Source organism: Heptranchias perlo, chromosome 16 (genome assembly GCF_035084215.1).
Source record: "Heptranchias perlo isolate sHepPer1 chromosome 16, sHepPer1.hap1, whole genome shotgun sequence".
Lineage (NCBI taxonomy): Eukaryota > Metazoa > Chordata > Chondrichthyes > Hexanchiformes > Hexanchidae > Heptranchias > Heptranchias perlo.
In genome coordinates this window covers 24,458,322-24,481,177 of record NC_090340.1, presented here as the reverse complement: position 1 = coordinate 24,481,177, position 22,856 = coordinate 24,458,322, and the positions used below count along the sequence as shown (strand labels likewise).

Sequence of the window (22,856 nt, the reverse complement as noted above, 5' to 3'; positions counted from 1 at the left end):
AAACAAATTACAGATGTTTTGTGGCTTTCACAGTAATTACATAGGACTCGTTAAAGATACTATATTACATTATGTTACTTCTGCTTCAATTTTAAACTAAGTTCTTATTGTTAGTTAAATTTTGTCCTATAAAATTTCAGGAGTTTTACAACTATAATTCATTTTGCCTTAAAACATTAGAAACAAGGACACACAATTGCATTTGGAACTTTCAATTTGATAAGAGGTGAACAAAGCTCCTTGAATGGCTTTTTAAAAAATGGACTTTAACCATGTGAAAACATTCAACAGAACTTATACATTCAGCAGTTGTGAGGTTAGTTAAATTAATTTCCATACAGGGAATCTTACAACACCAGGTTATAGTCCAACTGTTTTATTTGAAAATCACAAGCTTTCGGAGGCTTTCTCCTTATTCAGGTGAGTCCATCACCGGCATCTCCACATCATAATTTCCATACAGGGAAGAGAGAACAATTGCATCTTCATGAGAATGGACATATTCCTATCATTGTAACAGCTTTTGTTTTGGGGAGAAAAACCTTTAGCAGTAAAAGGTCTTGCAACAAAGTCTGTTGATATGAGCGGCAATAATTTTGCAACCTGCTGCTACAAGTCAGATTCTATTTGTTTTCATTTGTTGGTCTTTCTCACTCAGAACAGCACCTTAATACTGTGAGCATTTAAAAAAAAATCAAGCACATACTTATTTCCCAATATAAGCAGAAATTACAGGACTATAATCCATATAAGGGATTCTACTGACTTCATAAACCACAAGTGCAGTACTCAACATTGTATCAATGTCAACAGGACTCCCGAGATTAAAGGACAATCATATAGTAAATCTGATCCTTTCATATTTACAAAAAAAAGTGTTGTTTAATCCTATCTTTTAAACAGGGAGTGCTGATGACATAATCTGATATACGGAGCTAGACAGCCTAAGGGAGAATCAAACAAACATCCAGAGATAACCAGAGTGCTTCAGGTCTGCTTAAGTCTTTTAATTTTAGCTTCCCTGACACCGACAAGCTTCAGAACTTCAAGCTAGTATTCCCTCTTAGATCCTCAGCACCCATTATTTAAATGTCAATTACAACTGTGCCTCCTGGGGACAGAGTCCTGGGAGAACATGGATAAATTAGAAGCACTCTCATTACAGTCAAGCTTGTGCATAATAGTTGTGACACCGACAAAGCAGATTATTTTGCAATCCACAGAAGGTAAGAGGGCTGAAAGAAATATTGATTTTATTCCCTTACCTGTTTTTTATCCACAGGGAGCTGACTGTAGCTGAACTAAAAAAGGCATTTCAAACAATTGACCCTTTGATGGATCCACAAACCCTGGCCACATATTTAGCTCAAGGTTTCCAAATAACAAAAGAACAGCTTGATCAGGCTACTGCTATGGACGCCCAAACTGTTTTTGACCGACTACAAGCAAGTGATATAAAGAGAATGGGACCACGGAAGTAGTACAACAGGTTATTTTAATTCAGTTCAGTTTTTAAAAAAAATCAGTTGTGATGAGTACAGCCTTACTTAATGCTAATGTTTTTAAAAAAAAATCACATTATATTATGCAGTTGATTCTCTGTAGAAATACCATACAGGGTCAAATAAAAGTACACTTTTTTTTCCTGGAACTGATTACATTTATAACCTGTTTAAAATAAAGTGAATGCTGCCAGTTCCTGAATCACATGCATTGGAAGCCAGGAGTTAAGTGATGCTCCATGCATGAAAATTGGCTGTGAGAAGGTGTGAGACACCATCAGTCTGTGCACAGATTAGTTTTACTACAAATTCAAACTGTGTTATACTATAGTAATTCAACTCGAATAGAAGCGCATTATATACATTGACACCCATTTTAGGTATAAAACAGAATTCTTTCCACAATTGTCTCTTTATAATGCAATTTCAACAGACTTTCTTGGGCCAGGCTAGATCACCTGCTTTAGGTACATGTCGTCCTCATTTTTTCCAATGTAGCTCAACCTTACATAAAATGAATTGCTTAACATCCAAATGAACAATAGTGGGACATTTATCGCCTTAAAAGGAGCCATATTTGGTCAGATGACATGCTGTACACAAGGTCTTTTTGACTAGAGCCTGTTCTTTTCTTGCATTCAGAAAATAAATGATAAAACTGGACTATTGTTTTTTGTTCTTTTTAAAGCTCCAAATAAGCTTTTCTATAAATGAATATACAAATAAAGTGCTAAAATTATTAGCATCCTTTCAATTTAATACCAGACACTATTCAATTTTGACCTGCATTATAAAATCTATTTTAGAAAAGTTGCCTCCAAAAGTGAGGAGATATGCTGAGCCTAATCTTTAACATGGAAGTTTGAAGATGGCAATTCCTACTTGCAGTAGTGAACTCAAAAGTCTTGATATTAAAATGAGCAACCCAGATATTAAAAATATCTGACTGATGGCAGGGATTTATCTGCTGAGGCGATGGTACCATTTTCTTCCATCTCCTCAAGGCAGTAACTTATTATGCGGTATGGCTCCATGTGCATCGCAGCTCTCTGCTAACTCACCTAGGTGACCATTCTTCATGCACGAGTGTAGATGAGGATTAGTAGGCTGCTGAACTGTGGCAGTAAAAATGCATAGCTTGCTCCTATCTTTACCTGACTTGCCCTTTCCAGCAAGGGTCACTGGCTTGCAGTAAGAGTTCTTCTCTTTCCTAGTCCAGGATCTCGTATCCTCACTATCTGAAATTGGCTAAGTCAGCACAGACCAGAGACTGAACTGGAAGTTTCCTGGTTCAGTAACACCATATGGTGCATTTATCCAGTGAGCAATTGGAGAAGTCTCAAGTTTGTCTCAAATTTAAAAAGGTAGCACCATACACCTTGGAAAGTCCCATCATGTGGACAAGAGCACAAAAACCTGGCCATAAGAAATTCTGTCTCTTGGTTGGAACAAATTAAGATGAATCACCTATCTTGTAACTTTGTAGGGATTATTAAAGTAAGTATTAATAGAAAATAATCACCTGGAGGTGAAAGGAAATAAGAATGTTACTCTAACGGTAGGGGTTCCACAACTGATATTGGAACTTTATGCAAAGAAAGTTTGTTCGAGATTCAACTGTGCAGATAAGTTGTTGCCTTTATTGTATATTCTACAGAATTACTAACATTGTACTGTTGATAAACAGACTGTGAAACATTCCATAGCGTGTCAAACAGGAACAAACAATACTAAGATTAATTAGGAATACAGGTTATTAGAATACTCACTAGGAATCATGAAATACAATAGAAATGTCAATGAAGTACAACAGCCATTTGCAGGAGTGGGACAACTTAATGATTCATGACAGACAACGTCACGATTCATAACTTCCCACTATTTCTAACATTGTTATTAAATCCGTAAACCAATGAAACATGAAGTAATTTAAACTACTTGAAGTTACAAAAAAAGCTACGGTATTGGAGCAGTTATTGGGACATGAATAATGGGAGATCTAAAACTACTCAAATGGAAGGGCTCTCAATTGTGATAAAGTTTTACTGAACTAGATGCAGGCTTTCCTTAAATATTTATACAAAATTTTACATCAAATGTTTAACATGTACAGTGTTCTCACAAACATTGGTCATGGAAGTCATTCCAAGTCAGGAATGCAAAACCCAAGACTAGGGGTGTACGAGATTTTTATTAAAGAGGTAACCAACAGTACCTTCATGTCATCTATTTATTATTATTTTAAGAAAGTAACATATTAATGCAAAACAGAATCTTTTCAAGATTGCAAAAAGCTTTGGCAAGAAAAATTGCTTGCGCTGTAAATTACGTTTATTTTAAGATCTACAATTACTTATTTCCTTCCACCTCCAGGACCTGTGTTTGAATCTAGCTCTTCTTTCTTTGTTGGAAATTTATTTGAACAGTCTAAACCTGCTTCCTAGTGGTCAATTTTATATAAAATTGGCAATCTCACTCAGAGCAGCTAGTGAGGGAACAGGAAAAATTCACACTGGTGAAGTAGGGAGTTGGGGCTAAGGCACATAATTGGGCTGGGAGAGGAGATTACTCTGCAAATGGCTGTGTTATACCTAACCCGGGAGTACTCGATGTCAACAGTTAGTGTCAAAAGATGGCTTAGCACCGACATCCATCATCTTGACGAGCATTTTTAAAAAGGTGTTTGGAATCTCCTAGTAGCCTCTCCATCTGAGCCCCGAGCTTTTACATCTGGGACTTTCTATTTAAGCTAAACAATGAAAGTCTTCAAAAAATTGATTCAGTAAAAAAATATATACATTGACCTCTTATAATTTAGGAGGGGGAGATTTTTAAATTATAAATGGTGGTGATTATCAAACGAACAATCAGTTTTAAAGTCAATGGGATCCGTGGATTAAATGTGATGCTACACTACCATTTTTTCCTTAGTGGAGAGATCCTACGATTCACATAGCTCATGAAAGTCTGTACAGCCTATTAAATGGCTATGGCCCTATACATTAGGTCTTCACCAAAGAGAAACATTTCCACTTGCTCATGTAGAATTGTAATTTCTGACTTGTCAACTAAAAGCAATAGAATTGATGAGACACCATCACTGCACACATACATGGTAGTTATTTTTTAGGAATGATCTTACTCCCACTGACAGCCATTGGAATTAATTTTTCTCTGCACTCCATAGGTAGATGGTGTTCAATGAGTACATTCAAAGGTGTCTTGGCAGTCACAAAACCCTGTCTAAGAAACAGAAAAAATGATAATTAAACAACAGATTCAACATATGGATCTCAATTATAGTCCAACAGATCAGTTTCGAACTCTGCCTTTCTTCCAGAACCCACTTCAAAAAGACCCCAGTTTCCCAACAGAAAGAATACACATTTCTTGAATTTACTGTTCACAATATAGCTATGACTTTATAAAATGTGTATGTAGCTGACTTGGCAGGGTGCATTTGCACTGCATCTAGTTTTTGGGTAACTTTGGTCTAACAATTCTGCGGATGAACAAGTTATGGGAAGAAACAGGTGGCACGCCCTTTTAGAAAAAGGTAATTTGCAGATTAGTGAGTTTGTTCTTGCTACTTGAAGCCAGATCCTGACCATATAAAAAAGGAGTAGGCCTCAAGGAAATGTGCCGGAGGTGTCTTGCATGAGGGACATCATTTCCATTCTGGAAGTTAAATTGTACCTGAGAGTTGACTAAAATGTTCGATCTTTACAAGATGATGGGGAGTGAAAGCAAGACATCATCAGCATGGAGTGATATTTTAACATCACTCCATGCTGATGATGTCTTGTCGTGTGTATGCACACAGACAGAAGGCCACAAACCATCCATGTTATGTTTGAAAGTCGCAGAGATTCTGAACAGCAAGCTTACTGTCAAATAACTGCGTAATGAGGTCTGCATGTCATACAAATCAGGCATGATAGATATGATTTGTCCAATGCAAAAATACTGAAACCACTGATATCAGCCAATGGGAGTAAATGCAGTCTAGTTTCTTAAATTGCTTTCTACTTATGGCAAAAAGCTGCCTCACATATTAGGGCTGCTGATGTCACAGTCTACCAATGAGGACACACCCTGTTTTTGGAGAAAGAGTTTAGTTAGGCTGTCTTGATGTTGCTTCTTAGAAGGATGTGTGTTGCTAACCCCAGCAGATTAATTGACTTCATAGTATCATAGAATGATGCAGCACAGGAAGTGGCCATTCAGCCCATCGTGCCTGTACCGGCTCTTTGAAAGAGCTATTCAATTAATCCCCTGCTCTTTCCCCATTGCCCTGCAAATTTTTCCACTTCAAGTATTTAACCAAGTCCCTGTTGAAAGTTATTGAATCTGTTTCCACCACCCTTTCAGGCAATGCATTCCAGATCATAACAACTTGCTGCGTAATTTTTTTCTCCCCTCATGTCGCCTCTGGTTCTTTTGCCAATTACCTTAAATCTGTGTACTCTGGTTACTGACCGTTCTGCCACTGGAAACAGTTTCTCCTTATTTACAAAAGCCTTCATGATATTGAACACCTATCAAATATCCCCCTATTCTTCTCTGCTCTAAGGAGAACAACCCCAGTTTCTCTAGCCTCTCCACATAACTGAAGTCCCTCATCCCTGGTATCTATCTAGTAAATCTCTTCTGTACCCTCTCCAAGGCCTTGACATCCTTCCTAAAGTGTCATGTCCAGAATTGGCTACAATACTCCAGCTGGGGCCTAACCAGTAGTTTATAAAAGTTTAGCATAACTTCCTTGCTTTTGTACTCTATGCCTCTATTTATAAAGCCAAGGAGTCCGTATCCCCTTTTTAACAGCCTTCTCAACGTGTCCTGCCACCTTCAAAGACTTTGTACTTACACCCCCAGGTCTCTGTTCCTGCACCCCCTTTAAAATTGTACCATTTAGTTTATATAGCCTCTCCTCATTCTTCCAACCAAAATAAATCACTTCAATCTTCTCTGTGTTAAATTTCATCTGCCACGTGTCTGCCCATTTCACCTGTCACGTCTGCCCATTTCACCTGTCCGTCTATGTCCTCCTGAAGTCTGTTACTATCCTCCTCACTATTTACTACATTTCAGAGATTTGTGTCATCTGCAGATTTTGAAATTATGCCCTGTATATCCAAGTTCAGGTCATTAATATGTATCAAAAAGAGTAATGGGCTCAACACTAACCCCCAGGGGACACTACTTTTAAAAAAATTAGTTCATGGGATGTGGGCGTCGCTGGCAAGGCCAGCATTTATTGCCCATCCTAATTGCCCTCGAGAAAGTGGTGGTGAGCCACCTTCTTGAACCGCTGCAGTCCGCGGATGTGGTGAAGATTCTCCCAAAGTGCTGTTAGGAAGGGAGTTCCAGGATTTTGACCCAGCGACAACGAAGGAACGGTGATATATTTCCAAGTCAGGATGATGTGTGACTTGGAGGAAACGTGCAGGTGGTGGTGTTCCCATGTGCCTGCTGCCCTTGTCTTCCTAGGTGGTAGAGGTCACTGGTTGGGGTGGTGCTGTCGAAGAAGCCTTGGCGAGTTGCTGCAGTGCATCCTGTGGATGGTACACACTGCAGCCACAGTGTGCCGGTGGTGAAGGGAGTGAATGTTTAGGGTGGTGGATGGGGTGCCAATCAAGCGGGCTGCTTTGTCCTGGATGGTGTCAGCTTCTGGAGTGTTGGAGGTGCACTCATCCAGGCAAGTGGAGAGTATTCCATCACACTCCTGACTTGTGGATGGTGGAAAGGCTTTGGGGAAAGTCAGGAGGTGAGTCACTCGCCGCAAAATACTACTACACCTCTCCCTCCAATCTGAAAAACAACCAACCAGTCACCACTACTCTTTGCTTTCTGTCTCTTAACCAATTTCGTATCCAAGCAGCCATTGCCCCTTTAATCCCACGGGCTTTAATTTTGCTAACAAGTCCATTATGTGGTACTTTATCAAAAGCCTTTTGAAAGTCCATGCACACATCAACCACCATACCTTCATCAACCCTCTGAGTTCTTTGATGAAGTAACGGAATAAAGTTAATCAAACTCAATTTGCCTTTAACAAATCCGTTCATTTATTAACCCATACTTTTCCAAGTGCCAATAATTTTGACCCGAATTATTGTCTCAAAGTTTCCGCACCACTGACATTAGACCGACTGGTCTGTAGTTGCTGGGTTTATCTCTCTCCCCTTTTTTGAACAGGGGTGTAACATTTGTAATCTTCCAATTCTCTGGCATCATCCCCATTTCAAAGGTGGATTGGAAGATTGTGACCAGAGCCTCCACAATATCAACCCTTACTTCCCTCAGCAACCTAAGACGCATCCCATCTGGACCAGGTGACTTTTCTACTTTGAGCACTGCTAACCTTGTAAATACCTCCATTTTTATCCATTCTAATTTCTCTACTACGTCCTCCTTTACTGCGACATTGGCAGCATGCTCTTCTTTAGTAAGACAGATGCAAAGTACTCATTTAGTAACTCAGCCATGCCCTCTGCCTCCACAAGATCTCCTTTTTGGTCCCTAATCAGCCCCACCCTTCCACTATTTATATGTTTGCAAACAATGATATGGCCTCTTCTTTAAACTAATCCTTAATAACCCAGACAAGACCAGAACATACTCGATGAAAAATAATGAAGCCAATTGCTGATTAAAATTGTATTGAGTACATCCTGAGATTTGTGAACTTGCTGTTTATTGTGATTTAATTCGAACCCTCACCTTTTCATTAGAAGTTCCAAGTCTTCTTTTTCAATGGTCTTTCTTTTAGCATGTTTGCTGTAAACATCCACATCTTCACAAAGCTGTTTGAAATACAACTCCAAGCTGCAAAAACAAAAAAGGTGGTCAGTAGCATTTGTAATATCCGCAGCAGATATAGAAGCAATACCTTATTTGCCTATACCTCAGTAATGAAAATTAAGTTTTTAGGATTAACACTTGAAAGATTTGTGTTACAAAATGATTTGCATTCATTTGTGTCATGAATACTGCCTCTTACCATTTTTCAACTGCTGTAAAGGCTTCCTTCTTCACTTTCATTTTGGCATAGTGGGAAAACACAGATTTTACAAAGCTGCTTGGCAAAATTGTTTTCTTTTGCTTTTGTATTGGCTTTTTTGGATTTTGCTTTACCTTTGCGAGTGGTTTTTGTGCTCTGTTGAAAATTGATACAATATTTAATGTTGTACAAGCAATTGATTCATTGATTTCATTTTATAACAGTTTTTTTTAAATTTCAAAATCAAACATGCGTGTCTCAGGTCTGCACCAGATTTTTCTCTTGGGATCAGTATCACTGGTCAGTTCTGTAAGCAGACCCTGCGTCCCGACATTCAGGGGTTTACCTTTACTACCCAGTATCTAATCATAGGTTAGTTATAACCTGGGCGTCCTCACAATGAAACCCCTTGTGTAAACTCAAGTTCCCACGTGCATTTCTCCTGTCTTCCAGAAGGCAGACTGATGAACACTCTAGTGAACCAACAAGCTGATTTACTTTTACACATAACAAATCGACAGACAATATAAAAAGTTTACAATGAATTTTAATCTATTTCATAATGCACTCATAACATAGAAAATTATAAAGCATGCCAGACTATCCCTGTTAGAGGGCTAAATTCACTTTGCTTCACTGACCAGAATTTCTGAAGCTATTCAACATATAACTTAAGAAGAAAGTTCTCTCCTTCTACGTCAGTCTCAAAACCGAATTTCTATAGACGATCTCCTTTCTTGGCTAGATGGAAAGCCAAAGACTTAGCTTCTGACTCTCTCTCTCTGTTCATGGATCGGCCAGTTAAGCTGTGGGTTTCCCTGGTAGCTACCACCCCCCCACTGGGCTCATACAAATGAAACCATTCCAACATATTAGGTGTGAATGTTACTGGAATGCTTTAATGAACCCCACTGTCTCAAACTGATGTAGTACCCGAGAAATACCAGTTCTACAGCCGCTTCATCTGGATCTAATCTGTATTCCCAGAAGCAGGTTGTGCTGTGTCGACTTAATTCCTTGTGATGTGAATTCACCTTAATAGCATCATCTTAATATAAATTAATCCAAAGTTCCTCTGTCATGTTTTGAGATTTTGATTATTTGCCCTAGAATGAACTTTCGATACTTTATATTAAGATGGTGCCATTAAGTTAAATTTAGCTCACAAAAGGTTAAATCCACTGTACACACATATTCTGGGAATGTAAATTAGACCCCAATGAACTGGCAGAAGTGGCGTTTCCTGCACACCATATCAGCTTGAGCCAATGGAGGTTCATTACAACATTCTGGTAAATAGTCACAAATATAATGTTGAGATGACTTCATTGATGTGCGCGCAGTAGAGAGGGGGGGGCAGTTGCCAGGAGCCCACACCAAAGAGGACGCCAGCAGATTGGCAGCTGAACTGACCAGCCCTCCAGGCATGGAGAGCTGGAGGATGGTCACAGGTCAAGTAGCCATGATGTGGAGATGCCGGTGATGGACTGGGGTGGACAAATGTAAGGAATCTTACAACACCAGGTTATAGTCCAACAGTTCAACTGTTGGACTATAACCTGGTGTTGTAAGATTCCTTACACAGGTCAAGTCTTTGACTTCCTGTCTAGTTAGAAGTGACAGTCTGAAGCAATCTGTAATGGAAATCAGACATTTGGTGGGGGGAGGGGGGGGCACAGGAACTCACTGTCTCTGTTTAATGCTGACTAGTTTCAGAGACTTGCTAGTCAGTAAAGAGAGAGAGTAGCCCACTAACAGAGATAGTGTGCTATGCTTTGTTATTTTCAATGTTGCAGGTTTGTCCTGAAGGGGTTGTGGATTGCTTGAATCAGATCTGAGAGGCAGCTCTCCTGCCTTTGAAATTTATTTTGATCGACAATTTTGATTAATTATAAAGAAAACTTTTCTTCATCTTCCTTTGTACTAGCTTGGCGTTCCAAGTGAAGAGAGAGGTATATAAACTGGGCTGGTAATATTTGTTCTCCAGTGTTTCTATACTTTGCTGGTCCACTATATGGGCTGGGAGTCAGAAGGATGCTCAGTGAGAGTTTAGTCACACATCATCACAGAAGCATGGTCAAATGTACGCTAGAAAACTGAGGAACTATAATTGTTTTTAAAGAACGGAGTGAAGTTAAACAAAGTACAGTGATCTAAATCTGCTGATTTTTAAAAAACTAATAGTCTGTCAACATGGTGTTTTCCCCATTAGCGAGAGCGAGCCAGAGTTGGTGGTATCCCATAGTATTTCCAGTGCATATCATTATTATTGGTGTCCTGGCCAATATTTATCCCTCAACCAACATCACTAAAACAGATCATCTGGTCATTATTACATTGATGTTCGTGGGACCTTGCGATCCACATCCCACAAATTGGCTGCCACGCTTCCTACATTACAACAGTGATGACATTTCAAAAGTACTTCATTGGCTGTAAAGCGCTGTGGGATGCCCTGAGGTCGTGAAAGGAGCCATGTTCTTTCTTTATACCCCAATGAAAAAGAGTTTGTTGTTTGCCCAGAGGCCTCTGCTCTAGATATCTGTGTACCAAGTCACGTTTTCATTCATAGGAAGCGCATGCCAGCCTGTGACTTGCATTGAGCGAGAGTAAAATTATCAGGAGCCCAAATTGTCACAATAGGCACCTATTTAAAGTAAGATCAAATTCTGTCTGACACAAGACTCCACTAGTAGTTAATAAATATTACAATTTTGACTAGTTTTTTTTGTATTTTACAATTTGACTCAATAAACCTTTTCTCTCATTCAAAAAAGAATCTCCTCTGCCCTCCAAGTAACATTTCCACTTTTCCAATAGAAACAGGAGCTGTGGTTGATTTTCCTCTCATGACTTCAGTAGCACTGATGCCAAATGTAGAGCCCCAGGCAGAATCCTGGTTGAGATCAGCCAATTCAGCAAAGACCAGGGACTGAACCTGGGGTGTTCCTGCTCTTTATGGCTCAGCACAACACTAGATATTACATTTAGCAACTAAGCCATCAGAGGAGCTGTCAATGTATTCTTACTGGGGGAAAAGGGCAGGGGTTGAAGAAAACATTAACTGAGTTTTAAAAATTATGGGACTCAAATGTGAGACACAGAAAGATATTTTGTTCATAACACCAGAGAATATAAATCATGACCTACAGAAGTCCCAGGCTAGAATCTAACAGTTTTTAACCACCCATTTCATCAACTTCTGCTCCTTTGGAGTGCTGTGCTACAGCTGACTCTTGTTCACCAAAAGATTTTCCAGACTCCAGACTCATGGAGCAGAGACAATAACAAAACAAATTCAATGTTTAAAAAACAAAATGGATAATTTCCAATTTAGCATTTTCAATACAGTCTTATCCTGGTGTTAAATATAGAGTAAACCACACTTAGCACCAGGACAAGACTGAGGTGAAAAAGGTCTGAAGGAGGATCTAAACGATCGGGCCAATTTGATGGACTGGATTACATTTTTGCCTTTCTAATCTGAAATACTTACACAAACTCACTTCTGAAACTACCTTTTCTTTTTCAGTAATTTTTATTTATTCTTTCCATACTTGAGCAGAGTTTCTACCCTTTAGGGACCAGGGGCTGAAGATCAGGACTGACTGGACCACAGATGTCTCCACTATAATTTTCAAAAGCTATGATACGCCAAGCTGGATTATGCCAGTTCTCTACTCAAATAGGGAATCCCTCACTGCTCCAATGGAATGAGGACTGTGAAAACCAATAACGAAAGCCAGCAAAACACACAGTGATAGGTGGCCTTTTGACTCAGATCTGTGGTCTCCTGGTAAGAGTTCAGCACTGAACTGCAAATGACTATTCCTCTTCTCTTCCCCCCCACCACCCCAATACAGAGGAAAGCTATTTATATTAACACTATCTATCTAAACAAACTGGTTATCCAATCCCGCTGGACCTCCCATTAAGCATAATCAAACAGCATTATTAGTTTTTGAACTGAATTAATATTGTTTAAATGAAGCACAACATTGGAATTAACAATTATTTGAAGTATTTATTTATCTAAGCAGAGCTGTTTCCCAAGCTGTGAAGATCAACGGCACTGCCCTATAATTCATAGTATCATAGTAGGTACAGCACAGACAGAGGCCATTCGTACCTGTGCTGGCTCTTTGAAAGAGCAATTAGTCCCAATCCTTTGCTCTTTTACCATAGCCTTGTTCATTTTTCCCCCCAAGTATTTATGCAATTCCCTTTTGAAAGTTACTGTTGAATCTGCTTCCACCACCCTTTCAGGCAGTGCATTCAGACGATTACAACTCGCTGCGTAAAAAAATGTTTCCTCATGTCGCCTCTGGCTCTTTTGCCGATCACCTTAAATCTGTGTCCTCTGGTTACTGATCCTTCTGCCACTAGAAACAGTTTCTCTTTATTTACTCTATCAAAACCATTCATGGTCTTCAACACCTCTATCAAATCTCCCCTTAACCTTATCTGTTCTAAGGAGAACAATCACAGCTTCTCCAATCTCTCCACATAACTAAAGTCCCTCACCCCTGGTACCTTTCTAGTAAATGTCTTTTGTACCCTAAGGGCTTGACATCCTTCCTAAAATGTAGTGCCCAGAATTGAACACAATACTCCAGCTGAGGCCGAACCAGTGTTTTATAAAGGTTCAGCATAACTTCCTTGCTTTTGTACTCTATACCTCTATAAAGCTCAGGATCCCCTATGCTTTTTTAACAACCTTCTCAACTTGTCCTGTCACCGTCAAAGATTTGTGTTTATGCACCCCCAGGTCTCTCTGTTCCTGCACCCCCATTAAAATTGTACCATTTACTTTGCCTCTCCTCATTCTTCCCAACAAAATGTATCACTTCACACTTCTCTCCGTTAAATTTCATCTGCCATATGTCTGCCCATTTCATCAGTCTGTCTATGTCCTCCTGAAGTCTGTTACTATCCTCCACGTTGCTTACTACATTTCCGAGTTTTGGGTCATCTGCAAACTTTGAAATTACTCCTTCTATACCCAAGTCCAGGTCATTTCAAAAAGAGCAATGGTCTTAATACTGACCCCTGGGGAACACCACTGTATACTTCTCCTCAATCTGAAAAACAACTGTTCACCACTACTCTCCGCTTTCTGTCCCTTAGCCAATTTTTGTATCCACGCTGCTCCTGTCCCTTTAATCCCATGGGCTTTAATTTTGCTAACACGTCTATTATGTGGCATTTTATCAAAACCCTTTTGAAAGTCCATATACACATCAACTGCACTACCCTCATCAACCCTCTCCATTACTTCATCAAAGAACTCAATCAAATTAGTCTAACACGATTTTCCTTTAACAAATCCGTGCTGACTTTCATTTATTAACCCATACTTTACGAAGTGCCATTAATTTTGTCTCGGATTATTGCCTCAAAGTTTCCCCACCACTGTCGTTAGGCAGACTGGCGTGTATTTGCCGAGTTTGTCCCTCTCCCCTTTTTTGAACAGGGTTGTGACATTTGCAGTCCTCTAGTACCATTCCCATAGCGAAGGAGGATTGAAAGATTGTGGCCAAAGCCTCTGCAATTTCCACCCTTACTTCCCTCAGTAACCGAGGATGCATCCCATCTGGACCGGGTGACTTTTCTACTTTGGAGTACTGCCAACCTTTTAAATACCTCCTCTTTATCTATTTTTATCCTATCCAATATTGCTACTACCTCCTCCTTTACTCACTCTTCTCTAGTGAAGACGGATGCGCATATTAGTTTCGTACCTCGGCCATGCCCTCTGCCTTCACAAGAAGATCTCTCTTTTTTTGGATCCAATATCAATCCCAACTTTCCTTTGACTATTTATGTTTATAAAAGACTTTTAGGTTCCCTTTTATGTTAGCCGATAATCTATTCTTATACTCTCTCTCTTTGCCACTCTTATTCCCTTTTTTAGATCTCCTCTGTACTTTGTATTCAGCCTGGTTCTCTACTGTATTGTGAACCTTCCATTCGTTATAAGCCTCCTTTTCCTGTTTCATTTTAATCTCTATATCTTTAAACATCCAGGGAGCTCTAGCTTTGGATGCCTTTCCTTTCCCCCTCATAGGAATGTGTCCACTCTGTACCTGAACCAACTCCTTCTTGAAGGCCTCCCATTGTTCAATTACTGTTTTGCCTACCAATTTTTTATTCCGATCCACCTGAGCAAGATCCCCTTTTAACTCTCCTCCAGTTAAGTATTTCCACATTTGATTGTCCCTTGACCTTTTCCATAACTATTCTAAACCTAATTATATTATGATCATTGTTCCCCAAAAGCTCCCCCACTGAAATATGCTCCACCTGCCCTACTTCATTCTGCAGAACTAGGTCCAGCACAGCTTTCTTCCTCATTGGGCTGCAAACACACTGTTCCAGAAAGTACTCTTGTACACATTTCAGGAATTCCTCCCCCTCTTTGCCTTTTACACTGTTATTATCCCAGTCTATATTGGGAGATGAAGCAAAAAAAAATGGGGCATATAACAGATGTTAGGTTGATAATACTAGTGAGAACCAGGCTGAATATACAAAGTACAGAGAAGTGAAAAAGGAAATAAGAAGGGCAAAGAGAGATTATGAGAATACACTGGCAACTAACATAAAAGTGAATTCAAAAGTCTTCTATAGGCATATAAATAGTAAACGGATAGTAAGAGGAGAGGTGGGGCAGATTAGGGACCAAAAAGGAGATCTATGCATGGAGAGAGGGCATGGCTGGGGTACTAAATGAGTACTTTGCATCTGTCTTTACCAAGGAAGAAGATGCTGCCAAAGTCACAGTAAAAGAGGAGGTAGTTGAGATACTGGATGGGCTAAAAATTGATAAAGGAGGTTCTAGAAAGGCTGGCTGTACTTAAAGTAGATAAATCACCAGGTCCGGATGGGATGCATCCTAGCTTGCTGAGGGAAGGGTGGAAATTGCAGAGGTACTGACCATAATCTTCCAATCATCCTTAGATACGGGGGTGGTGCCAGAGGACTGGAGAATTGCAAATGTTACACCCTGGTTCAAAAAATAAGGATAAACCCAGCAACTACAGGCCAGTCAGTTTAACCTCAGTGGTGGGGAAACTTAGAAACGATAATCTGGGACTAAATTGTCACTTGGACAAGTGTGGATTAATTAAGGAAAGCTAGCACAGATTTGGTAGGAAAAACAAGGACAGGCAATATAAACGAAAGGGTACAATTCCAAAGGGGGTGCAGGAACAGAGACCTGGGGATATATGGGCATAAATCATTGAAGGTGGCAGGGCAGGTTAAGAAAGCAGTTAAAAAATGCAAACAGGATCCTGGGCTTTATAAATAGAGGCATAGAGTGCAAAAGCAAGGATGTCATGATGAACTTCAATAAGACACTGGTTCAGCCACAACTGGAGTATTGTGACCAATTCGGGGCACCGCACTTTAGGAAGGATGTGAAGGCCTTAGAGAGGGTGCAGAAAAGATTTACTAGAATGGTTCCAGGGATGAGGGATTTCAATTATGTGGATAGACTGGAGAAGCTGGGGTTGTGCTCCTTAGAGTAGAGAAGGTTGAGAGGAGATTTGATAGAGGTGTTCAAAATCATGAGGGGTCTAGACAGAGTAAATAGAGAGAAACTGTTCCCATTGACAGAAGGGTGAAGAACAGGAGGACACAGTTTCAAGACGATTGGTAAAAGAACCAAAAAGACAACATGAGGAAAATCTTTTTTACGCAGCAAATGGTTATGACTTGGAATGCACTGCCAGAAAGGGTGGTGGAGGCAGATTCAATCATGGCTTTCAAAAGAGAATTGGATAAGCACTTGAAGGGAAAAAATTTGCAGGGCTCTAGGGAAAGGAAAGGGGTGTGGGACTAGCTGGATTACTCTTGCAGAGAGCTGGCACTGGCTCAACTGGCCGAATGGCCTCCTTCTGTGCTGTAACCATTCTATGATTCTAAGTCCCCCATTATCACTACTCTATAATTCTTGCATCTTTCTGTAATTTGCCTGCAAATTTGCTCCTCTAATTCCTTCTCACTATTTGATCGCCTATATTATAAACCCAGCTGCATAATAGCTCCTCTATTGTTCCTTAATTCTAACCAAATAAATTCTGTCTTTGACCCCTCAACTACATCATCCCTTTCCAGTGCTATAATAGTTTCTTTGATCAATACTGCCACACTCCACCCTCCTTTATTTCCTTCCCTATCTTTCCTGAATATCTTGTAGCCAGGAATATTAAGTACCTAATACTCCCCTTCTTTGAGCCAGGTCTCTGTTACTGCCATTAGATCATAGTCCCATTTTGCGACTCAAGCCTGCAGCTCACCAACCTTATTTACAAAGCTACATGCATTTACGCATATGCACTCCAAACTCATCTTAGTCTGCTTCGTATTTGTCCCTCGTTTGATTCCTCCTATTTCTGAACTCTACTTTAGTGCTATTTGTCCCTCCCAGTCCTCTGTGCACCTAGTTTCTCCTCTCTAATGTTTCATCCTGGTGCCCATCCCCCGTAAAACATTGCTCCATGCTAGAAACATTTCTTTTAATGTCTATACGTGTTATGTGAATGAAGTGTTGTACTCGTTACTTACTTTCTAGCCAGTATCTTGAGAAAGTGCGGTGTGGTCAGTAATGGAGAGGATCTGAATACTTTGTCACTTTGCTGGAAAGTCGGTCTCACTTTTATAACAATGAAAGTTTCCAGATCACATTCATATATTCAGAAAGGAAGGGGGGGGGGAAAAAAAGGATTAGATGACATAAATAATCTTGTAACATACATTAAAAGTGCTTAATTGATCAATTTTGTACGTTAGCTGAAGACAATCAAAAACTGGAACACTTTAAAGCTTTCACTTGTATTGCACCATTTTTTGCAGGTGCGGTCAAGATTGCATCACGATTTTAAGACTATCTGCATCTTTGACTTTTACCTTTACTGTCATCTTCACTGTCGTCTATCGACTCTTCTCTCTCGTCCACTTCATTGGGTTCTACTTCTTCATCTTCTACTCCATCACCTTCCACTCTTTCATCATCCACTTCATCACCTTCTGTTTTTTCATCAAATTCCATCCCTTCATCACCTTCCACTCTTGTTTCACTCACCTCGTCCACTAACACTCCATCATTTACATCATCACCTTCCATTCCATCATTTACATCATCACCTTCCATTCCATCATTTACATCATCACCTTCCATTCTATCATTTACATCATCACCTTCCATTCTATCATTTACATCATCACCTTCCATTCTATCATTTACATCATCACCTTCCATTCTATCATTTACATCATCACCTTCCATTCTATCATTTACATCATCACCTTCCATTCTATCATTTACATCATCACCTTCCACTCTTGCTTCACTCACTTCAACAACTAATACTCCATCATCCACTCTTGCTTCATTCACTTCCTCACCAGCCACTCTTTTACCACCCATTTCATCAACTAACACCCCTCCATCAATGTCTGTTCCTTCAGAGTGCGGTGCTGCACTTGGATTCTGTCCACCTTGAGTTGATAAGTTCTGGTCAGTATCCTTGGGCATCTCCAATTCTGCAGAAGAAGACGACTGTCACTATAATAAATTCCTTCAAACTCCACCAACGGCATCTCCACCCCATTCAGATAGTCATAATAAATCACCAGATCGATGCTGAAACTGAATTGCTCACGAGTAGATTGTGGTTTTGAAACAAGTAAATAATTCCTTTGTTAATTACCTATTTTTTAAAAAAATAAAATAAACGTTATCCATGGGGCACATTTTATCCCTATGTCATTTGCTGAGAGCACAGATACAACTCTGCTGATATCACTCTGTCACTCGAACATGTTTGCTTTCTCCTTGTGCAAGAGTCCCTTGCTCAGGGTTTCCATCCCATAGCCCAGCCCAGCTCAGATCAAAGACACATGTTGGTTACCCAACTGTAATGGCCTTGATAGTTTAGAAAAGCTAAGAATTTAAGATATGCAAGACTCCATAATATTATGTGAAGTAAATGCTAAGTTTGAAGTAAACAAAGACGATCAAAATGGCCAACAAGTATTTCAAACATAAGGGCATTAAATAAGACAAAGACTAAATGTTTTGTTCACAAAGACCAATTATCGAGCTCTTGCTGATGGATGGGTCATGAAGCCCTGAAGCTGTAGATCTCAGGGGAAAATCGGAAGTCACTTTGTGGACCAAACTAACAGGGGTTTATAAATAATTTTCTCACCAATTTCCCCTCCTCCCTTCCTGTTGTCAATTCCTTTCTCAGGTGCAGCTCTACAGGCACTAGATGCTTTTTTGTACCCTGCCCAAGCATCCATTTGTAATTCTCAACAGTGAGCGTCGATAGGCTAATGACTTTGGAGAGCATCAGTTACAGCTGATGTGTTTCTCACCTGACAGATCACTGGTAAAGACGGGATTTTTCCCTGGAGTTGGGATTAGCTAACTCAGCACAGATCCGGGATCAAACCTGGGACCTTCCTAGTACTTTCTGGATAAACTTGCTGAGCTATCAAGGAAGTTCCCTCAGTAGATTTTTTTGTTGTTGTACTCGAGTTCAAATTTGTTCTGCTATATGCAGAGTGCAGTTTGGTAACTGTTGCTGTCTCAATGAACTGTTTTGTCTTGTTTTGATCAAAAAAGAGCTGGGGTGGGCTCTCAGCCTCCCTTGCAAACGAGTCATTTTGAGTTTTGGGTCAGTATCCATGATGAAAGACAAAGCAAACAAAAAAAGTCAAAATCTAAATTGTGCGTGATTAGGAGGAGCTCTAAATCATCCGTTACTCTCCTTCTTCAAACAGGACTTGGCATAGTGCAGTACAGCACCTGCCAAAGATAATAAAACTGAAAACCGATAACTTGTGGGTTTTTTTGGCACATCAGTTTTTGCTCAGGATTTTGCATCTCAAATCTCCACTCTTACCTTCATAATCAGCTTGATAGTCACCATCATTTTCTGTTTCTTTCTCTTCATCTGGTTTGTTTTTTTCAGAATGCTGAGCGATAGCTGCTGTCTCTGATCCTCCATGCTCAGACTGGTGCTCCCTGGCACCCTGTTGTGTCTGGACATCTGAAGGGAAAAAACACACAAAAAAAATCAAAACATTGTCTTCAAGAAACCAAATTTAATAGTTTTTTTTCCAGTGAAATTTGATCATCCAAATTTTCTAGCTGTTGTCCTAAATTTCCAAAATTTAAAGGCCTTGAAATGACTGTCAGATATTAGTATACAAAAGCTGTCCACTAGATATAGTTCATCAGCACCCAGACTTAATGTCCAATAGACATTAAATCTGGGTGCTAATGAACACCATAAACTTAACTGGTCTTTTGAAATGCTGATGGACGTGCGGTGTTATTTCTAGTATTTGATTTATACATCATGTTAAGTTTCCATCACCAGACCACAAAAATTTATACTTGCATTAGAAAAGGCACGGAGAAAAAAAAACTGAAACCAACTGTAGAAGTGATGAGCCATGATTAGGGCTGCTTATTCCACATGGTCTTTTCAGTGAGAAGAGACAAATTACACAGGTTATGTATGGATTTACCAAGTGGAGGAACTAGAGTCAAGATTTCAAATGTTAAACATTCCGATTTCATGGAATCATGGATTGACTGCAGATATTCAAATTGGAGGCAAATTATAAATCAATCTGAATCAATTCAACTCAATCAAAATCCATGCTGGATTAGTACACCCGTCATATGTAAGACAAAGAGCTCATTTCAGATCTGTATGGCGGCAAGTAAAAGGGATACATTCAACGAGAACAGACACGGCAAACCTACAGCGCCCGCATAAACCAGAACCTGCCTGGCATACCAGCAACTGTGTTGAGCTTGGTCTCGGTAGCAACTTCCCTCCCTCTCCAAAAGCAGCCCTCCAAGTTTCATACAGGACAGAGAGCAACTGAACCAAAACAGGAAGCACTTCCATTTCTCCTCCCTCCCAAAATGACTATTTTACCTTCCTTTGAAAGCCCAGAAACTGGGACATCCTGGTCTCCTATCCCCAAATATAGATAACAGCATCATCTGCAATCCCATTTGCCAATTCCAGATGCAACGGTCAGTGCTCGATAACCCCTAGAAGGATCAGGACTCACTCCCCCAAGTAAAATGCCTTTAGCACAACTACTAGCACTGCAGGAACCAGCTGGACCTCTAGCCAAGCTGTTCCAGTACAGCTACAACACTGGCATCTACCCGACAATGTGGAAAATTGCCCAGGTATGTCCTGTCCACAAAAAGCAGGACAAATCCAATCCAGCCAATTACCGCTCCATCAGCCTACTCTCGATCATCAGCAAAGAGATGGAAGGTGTCGTCGACAGTGCTATCAAGTGGCACTTACTCACCAATAACCTACTCACCGATGCTCAGTTTGGGTTCTGCCAGGACCACTCGGCTCCAGACCTCATTACAGCCTTGGTCCAAACATGGACAAAAGAGCTGAATTCCAGAGGTGAAGTGAGAGTGACTGCCCTTGACATCAAGGCAGCATTTGACCGAGTGTGGCACCAAGGAGCCCTAGTAAAATTGAAGTCAATGGGAATCAGGGGGAAAACCCTCCAGTGGCTGGAGTCATACCTAGCACAAAGGAAGATGGTAGTGGTTGTTGGAGGCCAATCATCTCAGCCCCAGGACATTGCTGCAGGAGTTCCTCAGGGCAGTGTCCTGGGCCCAACCATCTTCAGCTGCTTCATCAATGACCTTCCCTCCATCATAAGGTCAGAAATGGGGATGTTCGCTGATGACTGCACAGTGTTCAGTTCCATTCGCAACCCCTCAAATAATGAAGCAGTCCAAGCCCGCATGCAGCAAGAACTGGACAACATCCAGGCTTGGGCTCATAAGTGGCAAGTAACATTCGCGCCAGATAAGTGCCAGGCAATGACCATCTCCAACAAGAGAGAGTCTAACCACCTCCCCTTGACATTCAACGGCATTACCATCACCGAATCCCCCACCATCAACATCCTGGGGGTCACCATTGACCAGAAACTTAACTGGACCAGCCAAATAAATACTGTGGCTACGAGAGCAGGTCAGAGGCTGGGTATTCTGCGGTGAGTGACTCACCTCCTGACTCCCCAAAGCCTTTCCACCATCTACAAGGCACAAGTCAGGAGTGTGATGGAATACTCTCCACTTGCCTGGATGAGTGCAGCTCCAACAACATTCAAGAAGCTCGACACCATCCAAGATAAAGCAGCCCGCTTGATTGGCACCCCATCCACCACCCTAAACATTCACTCCCTTCACCACCGGCGCACTGTGGCTGCAGTATGTACCATCCACAGGATGCACTGCAGCAACTCGCCAAGGCTTCTTCGACAGCACCTCCCAAACCCGCGACCTCTACCATCTAGAAGGACAAGAGCAGCAGGCACATGGGAACAACACCACCTGCACGTTCCCCTCCAAGTCACACACCATCCCGACTTGGAAATATATCGCCGTTCCTTCATTGTCGCTGGGTCAAAATCCTGGAACTCCCTTCCTAACAGCACTGTGGGAGAACCGTCACCACATGGACTGCAGCGGTTCAAGGCGGCGGCTCACCACCACCTTCTCAAGGGCAATTAGGGCTGGACAATAAATGCTGGCCTCGCCAGCGACGCCCACATCCCGTGAACGAATAAAAAAAAAGGAAGAACCCCCAAAAAAACACATCTGACTGTTGAGGTTTTTATTATGAGTGTCATGTCTTTTCTTAAAAATGTGTGATTTCCCCAAAGGTTTAACTTTGTGAAATTACAGCTCTAGCATTTACTGAATGCTGATTTCTGCCTAGGATTATACAATTTACATTCACAACCAAAAAGTTATCTGTTGCATTTTTTTTTCTATTATTTCAACTGATCAAAACTCACAAGAACATAGTGACATTGTTTATGGTTCACACAATCTTGCATTAAAATTCACAGTACAAAATTTGAGAACACAATTTTTTGTACAATGACTTTTCTCAGATTTCTACCAATATATTTACTTGAAACTGATCGCATTTTGCCCCCTTCGGTGTCGGCTTGGCTCAATTGGTAGTACTCTTAACTCCGAGTCAAAGATTGTGGGGTTCAAGTCCCACTATGGACATGAGCACATAATCTAGGCCAATACTTCAGTGCAGTAATGAACAAATGCTGCATTGTTGGAGGTGCTGTCTTTTGGATGAGACAGTAAACAGAAGCCCTGTCTGCCAGTTCAGATCCCGTGGCACTTTTTGGAAGAGCTGAGGTTCTCCTGGTGTCCCAGCCAATATTCGGCTCAAGGGGCCATATTGGTTATTCCTGCTCCTATTTTTCATGTTCTTATAGCTACCCTCCAGAACTTACATAAAAAAGACCAT

The 22,856-nt window shown here is 40.6% G+C and overlaps 2 protein-coding genes across 6 annotated transcripts in view; one reads left to right on the top strand and one right to left on the bottom strand.

Annotated features, from left to right (window-relative positions):
* The window catches only part of tsnaxip1 (translin-associated factor X interacting protein 1), a 91,181-nt gene extending 88,992 nt beyond the window's left edge, over positions 1-2,189 (top strand). The window contains exon 14 of one of the 3 annotated variants that reach the window (XM_067997835.1): positions 1,283-2,189. In XM_067997835.1, the coding sequence (XP_067853936.1) occupies positions 1,283-1,481 (199 nt within the window). In that variant the 3' untranslated portion in view covers positions 1,482-2,189. The remainder of the gene's footprint in view (positions 1-1,282) is intronic. The other 2 variants (XM_067997834.1, XM_067997836.1) reach the window with 2 other exon arrangements.
* Positions 1,506-22,856, bottom strand: part of cenpt (centromere protein T) — a 54,805-nt gene continuing 33,454 nt past the window's right edge. For 2 of the 3 annotated variants that reach the window (XM_067997831.1, XM_067997832.1), the window contains exons 11-16: positions 19,422-19,568; positions 17,419-18,054; positions 17,077-17,164; positions 8,506-8,661; positions 8,226-8,330; positions 1,507-4,745 (exon numbers count right to left, since the gene is read on the bottom strand). In XM_067997831.1, coding sequence (XP_067853932.1) covers positions 4,622-4,745; positions 8,226-8,330; positions 8,506-8,661; positions 17,077-17,164; positions 17,419-18,054; positions 19,422-19,568 — 1,256 coding nt within the window. In that variant the 3' untranslated portion in view covers positions 1,507-4,621. Of the gene's footprint in view, positions 4,746-8,225; positions 8,331-8,505; positions 8,662-17,076; positions 17,165-17,418; positions 18,055-19,421; positions 19,569-22,856 lie in introns of all 3 variants that reach the window. The other variant, XM_067997833.1, reaches the window with a different exon arrangement.